Source organism: Macaca thibetana, chromosome 7, assembly GCF_024542745.1.
Source record: "Macaca thibetana thibetana isolate TM-01 chromosome 7, ASM2454274v1, whole genome shotgun sequence".
NCBI lineage: Eukaryota > Metazoa > Chordata > Mammalia > Primates > Cercopithecidae > Macaca > Macaca thibetana.
Window position 1 is genome coordinate 102,448,088 of NC_065584.1, and position 12,920 is coordinate 102,461,007.

Below are 12,920 nucleotides of genomic sequence, written 5' to 3' on the forward strand. Positions count from 1 at the left end.
TCTGGTGAAAGACCACATTGGAATCTTGGGAAGATTTCTGCCTTCTTCAAACCCTTGGTACTGGGAGATGTCTGCTCACCTGTAAAGGGTTTCTAAAGCTTTACTTTCTGTTCAAAAAACAAAACAAAACAAAACAAAACAAAAAACTTTGCCTATTCCTGCCTCTTATTGATTAGCAAGTGGCACATGGGTGAGTTTCCTCCTTTCTAAGACTCCAGCTGGTAGCAAAGGAGATGAGGAGGTTGGGGGGTGACACCCGGTTGGCTGGATGCTGAGCTTGGTCATGATCTCTCCAGGACCCCACCATGAGACAGGCATTCTTCCTTGTCAACCAGGACATTCTTACCAAGAGGTAAGACACTGCAGATGCTCTGGACTCTTACTGAGGGGAGGGTGTCTACGCTGGAGTCTTTCTCCCGCTCCCTCATTTAAATCTTGCCTACTGCAGAGGTTAAGAACTACCAAACTCTGAGTTTGCACTATTATCGACCCTGCACTATGATTTCTGTGAGCAGCGCGTGAGCAGGTCATTCTTACCTTCTTAAGCTTGCAATGAAACTTCAAAGGTCTGTTTCTGACAAGGCCCCTGTCCCTGAGACAGCCAGTTTATTTCACCCTAACTTCACCCTAACTGAATATTATTCTGAGAACCCATTCCCATCACCCCCACCTTTTTTTTTTTTTTTTTCCTCAACAGTCCCTTTGGCCCAGATCCATGTAGAATCAGAGAATCTTCAAGCTGGGAGGGACAACTATGGGGCTGCAATGTGCTTATGAATCACCTGGGAGCTTGTTCTAATGGACATTCTGGTTTAGGAGGTCTGTGGTGAGTTCTCAGAGGCTGCATTTCTTGTAAGCTTCCAGGTGACATGGATGCTGCTAGACAGAAAGCACACTTTAGGTTTTGAGGATCTGATCTTAATTCCCTTACAGATGGGAAAGCTGAGTCCCAGAAAGCTTAAGTCACTTGCCTGTGGTTAGAAATGAAATTCTGCTCTTCCCCACACCTAGTCCATCACTTGCTTTTTTTTTTTTTTTTAACCATTAAGTTTAGGGGTACACGTGCAGGATGTGCAGCTTTGCTATATAGGGAGACATGTGTCATGGGGTTTGTGGTACAGATTATTTCATCACCCAGGTATTAAGCCTGGTATCCATGAGTTATTTTTCCTGATCCTCTCCCTCCTCCCACCTTCTACCCTCCAGTAGGCCTCCATGTGCGTTGTCCCCTCTATGTGTTCACGCGTCACCTGCTTTCCAAAGAGCTTCCCTCTTTTTCAGCTGCCGCTTCCTGCTCAGGCCCAGAGTGCGAGCAGAAGTGTAGCACCCCATCTTAATCCCATTTTACTGTCAGGATGAAGGACTTTTTGCCCATCAGGGCCCCTTGCACCAGAACCCGCATTTTTACCAAATCCAGAGGGGTTTTTAAAGGTTCGTTGTTGTTGTTCTGACTTACGGATGTCTCATCTTCTCTGGTTGACATGTTAAAAATCCTCTCTCTCTCTCAAAAAAGTGGGCTGGGCATGTTTTGGACACAACCACTTCAGTTCCAGGCTGGAGCACTGACGCTGGGCTGAATCCACTTGGCGTTCCCTGCCCAGCAGTGGTCTGAGAGAGGCTGTGTTTCTCTGCTGCCACCTCCCACCTCCCAAGAGAGGCCAAGCGTGAGTATCTGACTACACCTCAGTTTCCCTGACTCTCAGATATTCTAAAGCCAATTCCAGAATGGCACTTGAAGTGACAGGGAAATTCCCAGTGGCCTAAGGACACCAATGATTGGCCTAGGGCCAGTAGCAAGTGGTTTGAGAGTCCAAGGAGGTCTTCACACTCTGTCCCCTCCTGCTGGTGGGAGGGCAAAATGCCAGTCTGGGGACAAGGCCATAATGGCGACAGAGGTAAAAATCTCCCTGAGGCCAAGGGAAGGTGGAATGTGACGGGAAGTCGGGAAAACTGCCTTTTATAGGCATGTTCTTTTCTTCCTTTTTTTCGTCCAAGTTTTTACTCCAAGCGACAGTGCCACCCGAAGGCGCCCGGCCTGTCTGTGGTTGCGCCTGGGGCAGGCGGTGACACCGGCATACCCCTTCCCCCATCTTGCCTGCAAGTTGCATGACCTGCATCGGAATCCACAGGGGGGCGGGGGAGACTCCTTTCAGATACTGGATGCAGTTGAATTCAATGTATTTTGCTTCCTCGCCTGCCCTCATCCAAGCTCGGGAAGGAGAACCCTGCTTTCTTCTGCGTGTGAATGCTGTAGTGTGTCTGCCTGCTCAGACTCCCCTAACCCTTTCTTTTCCTTTCCCACAGCGAACGCTCGTTTTTTTTTTTTTTTTTTTTCTTTTTCAGCAAACAGCTCACACTTGGCATCTTTATGTTTTATTAAGAAAAAAATCCCTACCAGTGCAAAAGCGGGGACCCCCCCCCACTTCTTTACCGGATGAGATCTGAGCTCGCGTCGAAAGCTGCACCTGCTTTGCGTCCCTACCAGGAAGGGGTGCTTGTGTGGGAGGGAAGGAGGAGGTTCTGCGCCCCCGAATCCGGAGAAAGCAGCCTGCCCGCCCCCTCACCCGGCAGCCAGCTCAGCGCACCCGAGAGCTGAGCCCGAGAAGCCGGCCTCTGACGGTGCTGGCGTGGCGCTTGCCAAAATATGCCCCTTGCATCTCAATTTCCCCCGGCCGTTTCTCTCGCACACAAGGCTCGCCCAGGGCCACCTCGGCTCTCCTGCGCAGCCCTTTCGACCCTTGTTTCTTCCTTCCCCAATCCCTGCTTGCACAAGGCCGAATGCAAAACCCACCTCCAAGAAGGCGCAGCGGGCACGGGGGGCACCTAGCGTGCCATGTCCCGCAGTCCCCTCCCAGCCGAGACCAGCGCCCCAGACTCTTAAGATTAAGGAAATGAGTGTCATTCAGACCAAGGACTGCGCGCCTGCGGTCCCGGTCCCTGGCTCTGCGTGCTTCTCTGGGGTGTCTGTGCGCTCCGGCCCCCCCGTCGCCGTCCGTGAGCCTGCGCCCCCCACCCAGGCTTGGGAGCGCCCTCCACCCAGGCTTGGGAGCACTCCCCGATCACCTCCGCCACGTTCATCTCACTTCCTACCGCGGTCCGGATTGCAGCAAAACCGGGCAGCGCGAGGGTCAAAAAGTGGAAAGGAGAGCGCCTTTCCGTGTCGCGCAGCCAGCTCGCCAACTCTCCCTCCCCAGCCCCTACCCTCGCAATCTCAACTGCAACTTTTTCCCTTCGGTCTCGGTTTCCCCCGGGCTGCGGCTAGCCGGCGCCGCGTTGCGAGGCGTGGAGCGGGCGGGCGGGCTGCCGCGCGGCTGCGGGTGGCGGTGCTGGCTAGAGCCGCGAGCCGGCGAGTGGGTGGGTGGGTGGGTGGGGAGGAGGGAGAGGACGAGCGGGGAGAGAGACGGGTGTGGGGAGGGGAGGGAGGGGGAGATTCCGCTCTCCTGCCGCTCCCAGCCCGGGCGGGGGGCGGGGGGAGGAGGCCACGAAGAGGGAGGGGAGGAGGGAGGGAGAAAGGGAGGGAGGGAGCCGAGGAAGACGCTCCGATAACCCGTGCGTTTCGTAAGGCTCGGAGCACTTGTACATTTCTGCAGCCGCGCGGCGAGCCATTCACGGCGGCTGCTGCAGCTCCTACTGCATCTTCCTTCTCCTTTCCTCGGGCTCCTGGTGTGTGTATGTGTGAGTGTGTGTGAGTGTGTGTGTTTTGCAGGTGTGTGGTGTGTCCGTTTTAATTCTGCCCAGTAGGTGGGACTTGGTGACTTTAGCACCATTTTTTCCTTTTTTTTTTTTTTTTTTTTTTTTTTTTTGCCTCCCCACCGTCTGTTGCAACCCTGCAAAGTCTCGGAGTCGGAGAGCGCGCCTAGCTTCCAGAGTCCCCGGACCCGGCGAGTCAGCGATCGCCGAGCCGGCCACCATGCCCGGCAGACCGCGCCACTAGGCGCTCCTCGCGGCTCCCACCCGGCGGCGGCGGCGGCCGCGATGGTTTCAGACGCTGAAGGATTTTGCATCTGATCGCTCGGCGTTTCAAAGGCAGAAGCCCCCCCTCCCCCTTCCCCCCTCCCTCGCCGTCTTTGTTTCCTTCCCCCCCCCGATCTCCCCACTCCCCCCACCCCACCCCCCTCTCCTCTCCTCCTCCTCTTTTTTAGAAGCAGCGATCGGAGATGGATGTCTCTCTTTGCCCAGCCAAGTGTAGTTTCTGGCGGATTTTCTTGCTGGGAAGCGTCTGGCTGGACTATGTGGGCTCGGTGCTGGCTTGCCCTGCAAATTGTGTCTGCAGCAAGACTGAGATCAATTGCCGGCGGCCGGACGATGGGAACCTCTTCCCCCTCCTGGAAGGGCAGGATTCAGGGAACAGCAATGGGAACGCCAGCATCAACATCACGGACATCTCAAGGAATATCACTTCCATGTAAGTCTGGCGGCCGCTCCCCATCCTGCCTCCCCCGCGCTACACGTCTCCCTCTTGCCCGCCCGCGGCCGGGAGCCGGCCCTCTACCCGCCCCAGCTCGCCGCTGCCCGCCACCCGCTGGGCGCGCGTCAGGCTCGCTGTAGCTCGGGAGATGCTCTCGGGCTGCGCATTCCAGGTGACTCCGGCCCTGATGAGGCGCGATCCGGCGATGCGTGTGTGTGCCTCTCCCGGGAGAGGACCCCGGCCGCCGAGGGCACGCGGGGCCCAGCTCCCACCCGCCCCCCCACCAGCTGCTTTCTCGTTTCGAGGTTGCAAATTGGTTTTTTTTGCCCCCCACTAAATAGCAACAGTTTGGCCACGCTCAAGTGAAATAAAGTAGACGTGGTTCGATTCTCTGGCAGAGGCGGCAGCAGCGGCGGCGGCGGCGGCGGCGCTTAGCCGGCAGGGAAGGTGACAGATAGGGACTGCTCGCGATCCAGCCGAGGTGTTTAACTATTTCCATTTGGAAACAGCAAAACATGCTGACAAGTAAACAAGTTGGGAGCTGGCTGCTCGCGGGGAGACTTTGGACGTGTGGAGGCCGTCATGGACGCCTACCTCTTCCCTTCCCCTCCTGCAGCCCGCCCTCTCCAGCCCCATTTTGGGCATTTCCGAGACACCCCCTTTGCCACCCTCATCTGCATCTGGGCGCCTACAGATCCTTTCTCAGTTTGGGCTTTGATAACTGCTCCGGATAATTCCGAGTCAGGATGGCGCAGGGAGAGGAGAGGGCGTGTGTTTTGGGGAGGGGGGTTTCTTGTATGGTCGTGCGGATCGGTTCATTTGAAACATTCAACTCTGGCTGGCTTTTGCTTGGTTCTGCCCCGTCCGAGGGAGACCAGTGGTGGCCTGCTCTTTTCTCCTTGTTATTTTTCTTTGGTGGGGATGGGAGCAGAAGCAAAGGAGACGACAGATCGAGGGTTGGGGACTGGAGAGTCTGCTCTTTTCTTTCGTTGACCTCGGCCAGGTGACCCCCTCCTAATCTACCACCCTGGAGAAGGATGTGGACCTTACTGGAATTGCTCAGAGGATAATTCTCACCTCTTTTCCCCCAAGGCTTCCAGCCCTTGAGGACCCCCAGCAGTGGATAGGCAGCTGAGAAGGGTTTGTGCTGAGGTGTTGGCCAAGGTCTGGAGGAAGGCGTTTGGGTGGCTCTTTACCCCTTGGATGGACTTAAGGGGGCCAGACCTGCCTTTGGTGCTGCTCTGGGAGCACCTCCCCTTGCTTCATTCCAGGGCCTTGGGGCTGCAAAGCCTGGAGGAATTGCAGTCCTGCTCTCTGGAAAGCCCACCAGCCCTCTTGGCTTAATGGAGCCTTTGCTTGCGTTCTCGCAGCTGACAGTTTGAGGGAAATGGATAGCCCTGGAGATGTCTCTGACTCCTGGCCCAGGAGACAAGCTTGACCCATATCTCAGCTCTGCTGTTCACCCCCTCACCCCCTTCAACCCGGCCAGAGATGACAAGACAAACAGCCAAGGGGCGGGGGGCAGCAGGGAGGGCAAGAGAAAGGGGACAGACCCAATTGTGCCTCTCCCCCACTGCAGGCCACAGTCTTCCAGCATTCCCAAGGATGCAGGGAGAAGGGTTCAGAGTGAGACTGTTAGGGAAACTCAGACTTGGAAAGCATTACTGGGGCTGTGTGTGTGTAGGGGGTAGATGTGGGGGAGTGGAATGGTGGTGAAGGTGGGAGTTGAGCAGCCAGTGTTGGTGCTCAGAAGCCCGACCTGGAGATTGCCAGGGGTGGGCCAAAGGTTGGAAGAAGGGGCCCCTGGTACCCAGCCTGGGTCTCTGGGAATGTGTGAGCTGCATCTAGTGTGCTGCTCCAAGGATGTGTCTATCTGTAGAAAGCCAGTGGGAGGCAGGGATGGTCACAATCACATAGGCTCTTTATAGCCACACAGAGGTGTTGCTCCTCTGAAAATGATGCTCAGGGAAGCAGTTTCATAGGGAAGAGTTGGGTTAGCCTTTCCAGGCTGCCAGAAAAGTCTGTGGTGGGAGGGGACTGGGGTGGCCTCCTGCCCTCTTTGGCACTGGAGGGCCTCATGAGGGTGTCTGGGAGGATAGTGAGCAGGGAGTGGATCTGGAGCCCCTCTGTGTGTGTTCCCATTCTTGTTTCAGGACTTGGACTCTGAGAGGCCATCAGGACTCCTTTCTCTAAATCCACCCCACCCCAAAGAACAAGGGAACTGGATTCTCACAGGAGCTGTGCCAGTGGCAGGTGGGGGAGGGTCAGAGGTCATAGCTTGAATGACCTCTCCTCGCCCCATCTTCTCCCCAGTGCCCTGTTATATCTATGACTGGCATTGACTGAGCTTGAGAAGGGCCCAGATTTCCACTCCAGAGCCAGAGGGCTGGAGAGAGGGCAGGGAGTCACGCTCACCCCAGGAAGTCGGCATCCCCATCCCTGTTTGACTTCTGAGGAAATGGAGGCTTGGGGTGGTAAGGTCACTTTCTCCATGCACACAACTACAACAGGGACCCCCACTGTGCGGGGCTGCATGTGGAGCAGGCTGGAAGAGGGGCGTGTGGGCAGAGAGGAGCGCCCTTGGTTGGGGTTGGTTCTTGTTTTAGTATGGCTTGGGAAGAGGGCTTCAGTTGAAGCCCATGCCTTGCTGGAGAGTTGTTCTTCAGATTTCTGATGTTACCAAGGAAATGGGGCCAAGAGGTTCCACAGCCTCCCATTGGCCTGAAGCTCTTGATGCTGGTGGATACCCCAGGGTATAGCATGGGCACACTCTGGGTAGAAGATGCTGAGGCCTCCACCATTTCACCCTCTTGTTCTTCGGGCTGTAATGTTTCGAAGTCCTTCCTTCAAGTGCTGAACTGATTGTACCTGAGTTTACAGAGGGACAAGAGGTTTCCCTGTGGTTCTGCTTCTCAGAGGTGGTGTGTGGAGTGATTCCTGTGTGGCCATCCAAGGAAGCTGGCTGGGAACTGCCTCTGATGGGGGAGGCCATATCCCCATTCAGCTGCCCTGTTTGTATCTGGAGGAAATCAGTTGTAAGGCATCAGGGCAGAAGTGTCGGTCTCACCTCCTCCCCTCCCAGAGCCATGCTACTCCAAAGGGCCCTCCCTTTTGGCCCCTTTCTGCCCAAGAGGCCAATCCCTTTGCCTTTGCAGCTACTGATTCACTGGAACCTCATGGAGCCTGGAAGGGTCCATGCGCAGCCACGCCCAACCAGGCTGTGGCCGGTTTGCTAGGCCAGGCCTGCCTGGGGCTGGGTTGGAATGGTATGGTCTTTAGCTGTTAGAAAAGATGAAGCGGGAGAGGATGGCGTGGCTGGACCAGGTGTGCTCAGGGTTGGCTACCTCGGCTCGCAAAGGCTATGGGCTCTTAGCTGGGACTCTTAAGTCGCCAGCAGGGTCTCACTCTGAGCCCCCACAGGGTCCCTGGTATTAGGCAGCTCTCTGGTCCTTTCATTTCCATGGCCCTCCCTGAAGGCCCTCTTCTGGCTGCCTGAAGGATCATTTGGGGCTTTGGCTGTCGTGCTGGCTCCTGAGTCTCATTCTTTCTAAGGATCAAGGGGAGACCCAGCCTTGACAATGACCTGGCAGGGTATGAATCAGGCCCCAAAGTCATCATGGGGCTCGCTCTCGGTAGGCACAGTGAGGTGCTCAGAGCCCCAGGATTAGGACTAGGTCTGAGAGAGGTGGGCAGAAATGTGAGGGGCTATTGACATGAGATTTGGAAGCTGGAGTAGTTACAGCCCCAGAGAAAGATACTTCCAGGATCAAATCTGGGGACCTTGGTCTCCTGAGGCCCTGGGGTTTTCCACCGAGGAGAGGCTATTGGTGGCTCCAGAGCCAAGATCCCTTGCCCCACGAAGCCCAGCAGGCCAAGCTTCTGTCATACACCCTGGGGCCAAGGGCATCTGCTCTGCAGCTCCATGGGACCTGAGGCCATGACAACTTTGGGCAAAAATCAGCCTGGCCTGGCCACTGCTTTGAAAGTCCTCATCTACTGGCCCCAGGAAGGCTGACCCTGCAATCTGGAAGGTTCCTTAGGGTCCTAGAAGGATCCTACTACCCTCCTGCCTGGCTGAACAGGAGGTGCTGCTGTGAGAAAGGGAGGGCCTGAGGCATGCTCTCCTGGGATGCTCCCTGTCCCTGACTTGCCAGTCCCTTCCAGCTGCTGCTTCTGTCCAACTCTGTAGAAGGACCAGGGTCCCACCTCAGCTGACTCTTGGGTGGGTGTGGGTAGCCTGAGGCCCTCGTTTGGTATGGCCCTTGCCAATATCAGGGCATTTTCACTGTGGCCCTGGGTCACCATCCCATGTGCTCCCGTGGGTGGCTTACACAGGAGCCATAGGCACGATCTCCAGCCTCCCCTCAGGGCCTCCAGTTGGCTGGTGGCAGAGAAAGGGATGGATCATGTGAATCCCACCTTGGCTCTGTCCCTAACCTCCTGTGAGCTCCATCAGGGCACTCTAGACTTTCTGAGCCTATAAATTCAACTATGAATTGAGGCCGCAGGGCAGAGTGTTTCTTCCAACTTGGACATATGTCATCTCAGGGCCCAGGGAACTTCCCCCAGGAGGCTCGTCCAGGCCACTTTTAAGGGCACCTCCTTGGGATGGCAATGACCCTTGTGATGGTGCCAGGAGGAGGTGTACTCCCTCACCGACCTTGGGACACTGGTTTTTCTCCTCTTCCTTCCCTTCCCACCTTTAGCAAACTCGGGCCACCCAGAATTTGACACCATTTGTGACACATGACACTATTTAGAGTCAACTGCCCAGACCAAATGGCATATTTAACAAGAATGTGCTGGGGCCTGCAGCCTCTCATTAGGGCCTGGGCACCCAGCTTCATGGCTCCCCATCTGTACCCTGGGCTCAGGGCCAGAAAAAGATGTCCCACTGCAAAGCTTTCAGCCCATTGCTGGAGTACAGCTCTCCACTGGGCGTGAGAAGAAAACACTGGAACTTCTATTGCAAATTATTCTTGCCTAGAAAAGAGGATATTTCATATTTAATGTATAGATAATAGATATATAAACATATAAAGTAATAAATATGAGTGTTTGGGGGTTATAAAATAAACTTTTTGATTGCTAAATCATGCATGATCAAAACAGCTTGGTACCCACCGCTGTTGTGATTGGGAGGGTTGGCACTTGAGAAGGAGATAGGGTGGTGACAGGAGAGATGGTCCTGAAGCCCCTGGCTCCCCCTTGATGCCGTGCCAAGGAGGGGTTGATTAATAGGGGGAAGGGGTCAATGTGAGGAGGGAATAAACTGGCGGGGGTGGGGAATCTCAGTTCCAGATCAGAGTTCCCAAGGCCCAAAAGCCCCCTTGCAGGGGCCAGGCCAGCTCTTAAACAATGGTCTAGTCCCTACCGGGATCCTACCTTCTTATCCCTGTGTAGCAAATTCTTCATCTCCACGAATGCCCCCATCAGTCATATCATTATTTTTAGTTTACAATTGTTGAGTTTATTTTTGTGACAGTTGCTTTGTGTATAAAAGCAGAGCTTAACAGTCCCATTTTACAGATCAAGAAAACAAAATAAAGAACAAATCTAGCCTCCCAGGTGGTCATGTTGTTGTAGCTCACAAATGGGAAAGTCCGGAGGCTCTCAGGAGTCTGTGGTTCTTCTGGGACTTCTCTTACCAACTTGTGGGCCCCTTGGCTCTTTTCTTTCTTGGGCATGGCCCTTTCAGCCAGACGTTAGGACTAGGCCTGAGAGAGAAAGGCAGAAATGTGAGGGGCTATTGACATGAGATTTGGAAGCAGGAGTAGTTACAGCCCCAGAGAAAGATACTTATAGGATCAAACCTGGGAACCTTGGTCTCCTAAGGCCCTGGGGTTTGGCTTGTTGGAAAGGAAGGTGCAGAGCATTTTCATCTAGGAAGTTTTTCCACCCAAAAGGCAGCATTAGAGGGACCCATCTTTGAGAGACTTGCAGAGGGTGGCTGATTGTTCAGCAACTGGTCAAAGGGTGGCCCAGATAGAGGCTGGACTCAGTCACTTAGATGTTGGTGACCAACTGAGTGATCAGCTCATGTCACTTGTCATTCGTTGAGCCTCGTTGACCTCAACTTTGAGGAACACAAATCCTTCTGGTGTCCGGTGTGTTGGAAGCTGCTCTTTGATGGGCTGGGTCATGAGGAGCGAAGACTCCAGTGAGGCTAATACCAAAGCTCAGGGCCCGGTGGAGTCCTGAGAACCCCCAAGGAGGCTTTTGCCATTTCTGCTGCCTCTAAGTGCAGGGCTTACCAGAATTCAAAGCTGGAAAGGACCACTGCAGTCGTCTTCTCCCTCATGTCACCCATGAGGGTCCCAGGGCCCAGAGTGGGCAGGGACTCAGCCGGGATCCCTGAGTGTCTCGAAGACTCCTCTTCCCAGGCACACTCCCAGGTGCCAGGGCCGCCTTCTACTCAGCGCTGGCTCCTGTTCTGGGCACTTCGTCAAAGCTAGAGCCTCCCCCATGACGTGTCTCCCTCTAAGGCAATGTTTCCAAATTCAGGGTCCCCAGAGGCAGCAACTATGTGAGGCTGGCAGCCCCAGGGCTCCTTGCAGCCTGCAGCCCATACCAACTAGAAATCAACTCGATGAGGCCTTCTGCTGAGCTCTGTTCACACACAGGGCTGGGGAACCTGGGGCTCAGCAGGCTTGGAAGCCTGTCCTTTTCCCCTGGCCTTACCTCTGCCCCTGGTCCTCCCACCTGGCTTGTCCTTTCATAAGTGTTCCAGAGTCTGGGTGGTGGGAGATTCGGGATTCCTTCCCCAGACACGCATCATGAAGCATGGAGGACTCTGGCAGCTGCTCTTTTCCTAAGCCCAGTTTTCCCAGCAGCTCCTTCAGGCTTCTCCCTGGCTTTGAACAAATCTCTTTCTTCCTCTGGGTCTCAATTTCCTTGTCTATAAAACATGGATAATAATAACAACTACATTATATAAGCACCTTGTTGAAGTTCAGTGCCCTGGGTCATGTCTGGCAAAGAGAAGTCTGTCGATACATAACTAATGACAGCTAGCATCTACTGAGTGCATGACATCAATTGTTAGTGTTTCTTGAACACTTACTATGTTCCAGACACTGTGCCGAGCACTCTAAGGCTAATACCTCATTGTGGCCTCACATCAACCCCAATAAGATGAGTACTATTATTTCCCCATTTTCCAGATGGGGAAACTGAGTGCAGAGAAGGAACTTAACTCACTTAATTTCATGCAGCCAGTAAATGGCAAAGCAGTCTGGCATTTAAATATTAAGCTATGTTGCCTATGCTCTTTTGCAATACTCATATGTATACTAGCATACACATATATATGCATACATGCACACACACATGAATATATTACTATTAAGTTAAAAATAAAGGAGTTGATGTAAAAGTCTAGGAGAATCCTTTAGTTTACAATATTTCAGTTCCTTGGGTGGGAATTACCCTGGCTGGGGTTGGAGGGGAAGGCACATAGGATAATTATGGGTGTGGTGTTGGCCAAACAGTGCGGCCAACACCGTCCCAGGCAGGCCTCTCTAGTGGTGGGGGAGGCTTTTGGTCTCCCCTCCTGACCTGTTCCCAACAGGGAGTTTCTCCTGAGGTTGTGTCTCAGCCACACCCTCTTCCCAGGCCTCCTCGTCCACCCCATGATGTCCTGGCCTCTGAGGTCAGGTCAGCCCACAGCAGAACAGGTGCCAGCTGAGGCTGGCTGAGATTCAGAAAGCTGGTGGCTGAGTCCCAGCAAGCTCCTCTCTGGGCTGAGCCGTGGTCAGCAGGACTATGCCCCTGGTGCTCATGACCAGCGAAAGCTTGGATGGGAGAGCAGAGCGCTGAGTGGCTTCTCCCAGGTAGAGCTTTGGGGTGCCAGGAATACTTCTGGGTACAGAGCAAAAGGGGGGTGTCTAAAGTGCTGGGCAGCTGGAGCTGGAAGCTGATATTTAGAACTTCTTTCTGAGTCCTTCCCTGGTCCCCTCCACAATAAGCAGCCTTTATCCCCCTGCAACCTTACCCCATCTCTCTTCCTTCATTGCTCATGGAAGCTCCATCTCTCTTTCCATAGGGATGAGCTCTGAGCATGGGAGACAGATAGAATTTTCTTCTGTGAAACAGCCGAAACTGAGGGGCAGGGTTTGGTACACTTTCCGTGTTTGCTGCTTCTTGGCTGTGTGAGCTTGCTTCATCATCACTCAGCCACTGGCCTCTCCACTTCCGAGAGCTGAGGTCATGGAACTCTCCAGTCTGGCTCCCCAGTAGCGTCACAGTCATGTTTAAACCTATGCAATGATGTATTCGCTAGGCTCTGTAAATAATTGGGTACCACATTGGTTATTTCCTTTTCTAGACCACTGGGAAGATTTCTGAGTTAGAGAGAAGATCAAGACTTTGAGCAATAAATTACTAGATCTGGAAAGGGGTTCAGAAAATGTTGGGACCAAACACTGTTTTACAGAGAAAGAACTTAGGAATCAAGAGAGGTGAATTGATTTGGCCCAATCGCCCAGTGAGTTCCTGGCACAAGGCAGCCCAG

General features: G+C 54.1%; 2 protein-coding genes across 12 annotated transcripts in view; one reads left to right on the forward strand and one right to left on the reverse strand.

Moving 5' to 3' along the window:
* The window catches only part of MRPS11 (mitochondrial ribosomal protein S11), a 1,182,883-nt gene that overhangs the window by 214,405 nt on the left and 955,558 nt on the right, over positions 1-12,920 (reverse strand). The window lies entirely within an intron of this gene.
* NTRK3 (neurotrophic receptor tyrosine kinase 3) overlaps positions 4,096-12,920 on the forward strand; it is a 386,330-nt gene continuing 377,505 nt past the window's right edge. For 6 of the 8 annotated variants that reach the window (XM_050797640.1, XM_050797635.1, XM_050797634.1 and 3 more), the window contains exon 1: positions 4,103-4,405. In XM_050797640.1, coding sequence (XP_050653597.1) covers positions 4,158-4,405 — 248 coding nt within the window. In that variant the 5' untranslated portion in view covers positions 4,103-4,157. Of the gene's footprint in view, positions 4,406-12,920 lie in introns of all 8 variants that reach the window. The other 2 variants (XM_050797633.1, XM_050797639.1) reach the window with 2 other exon arrangements.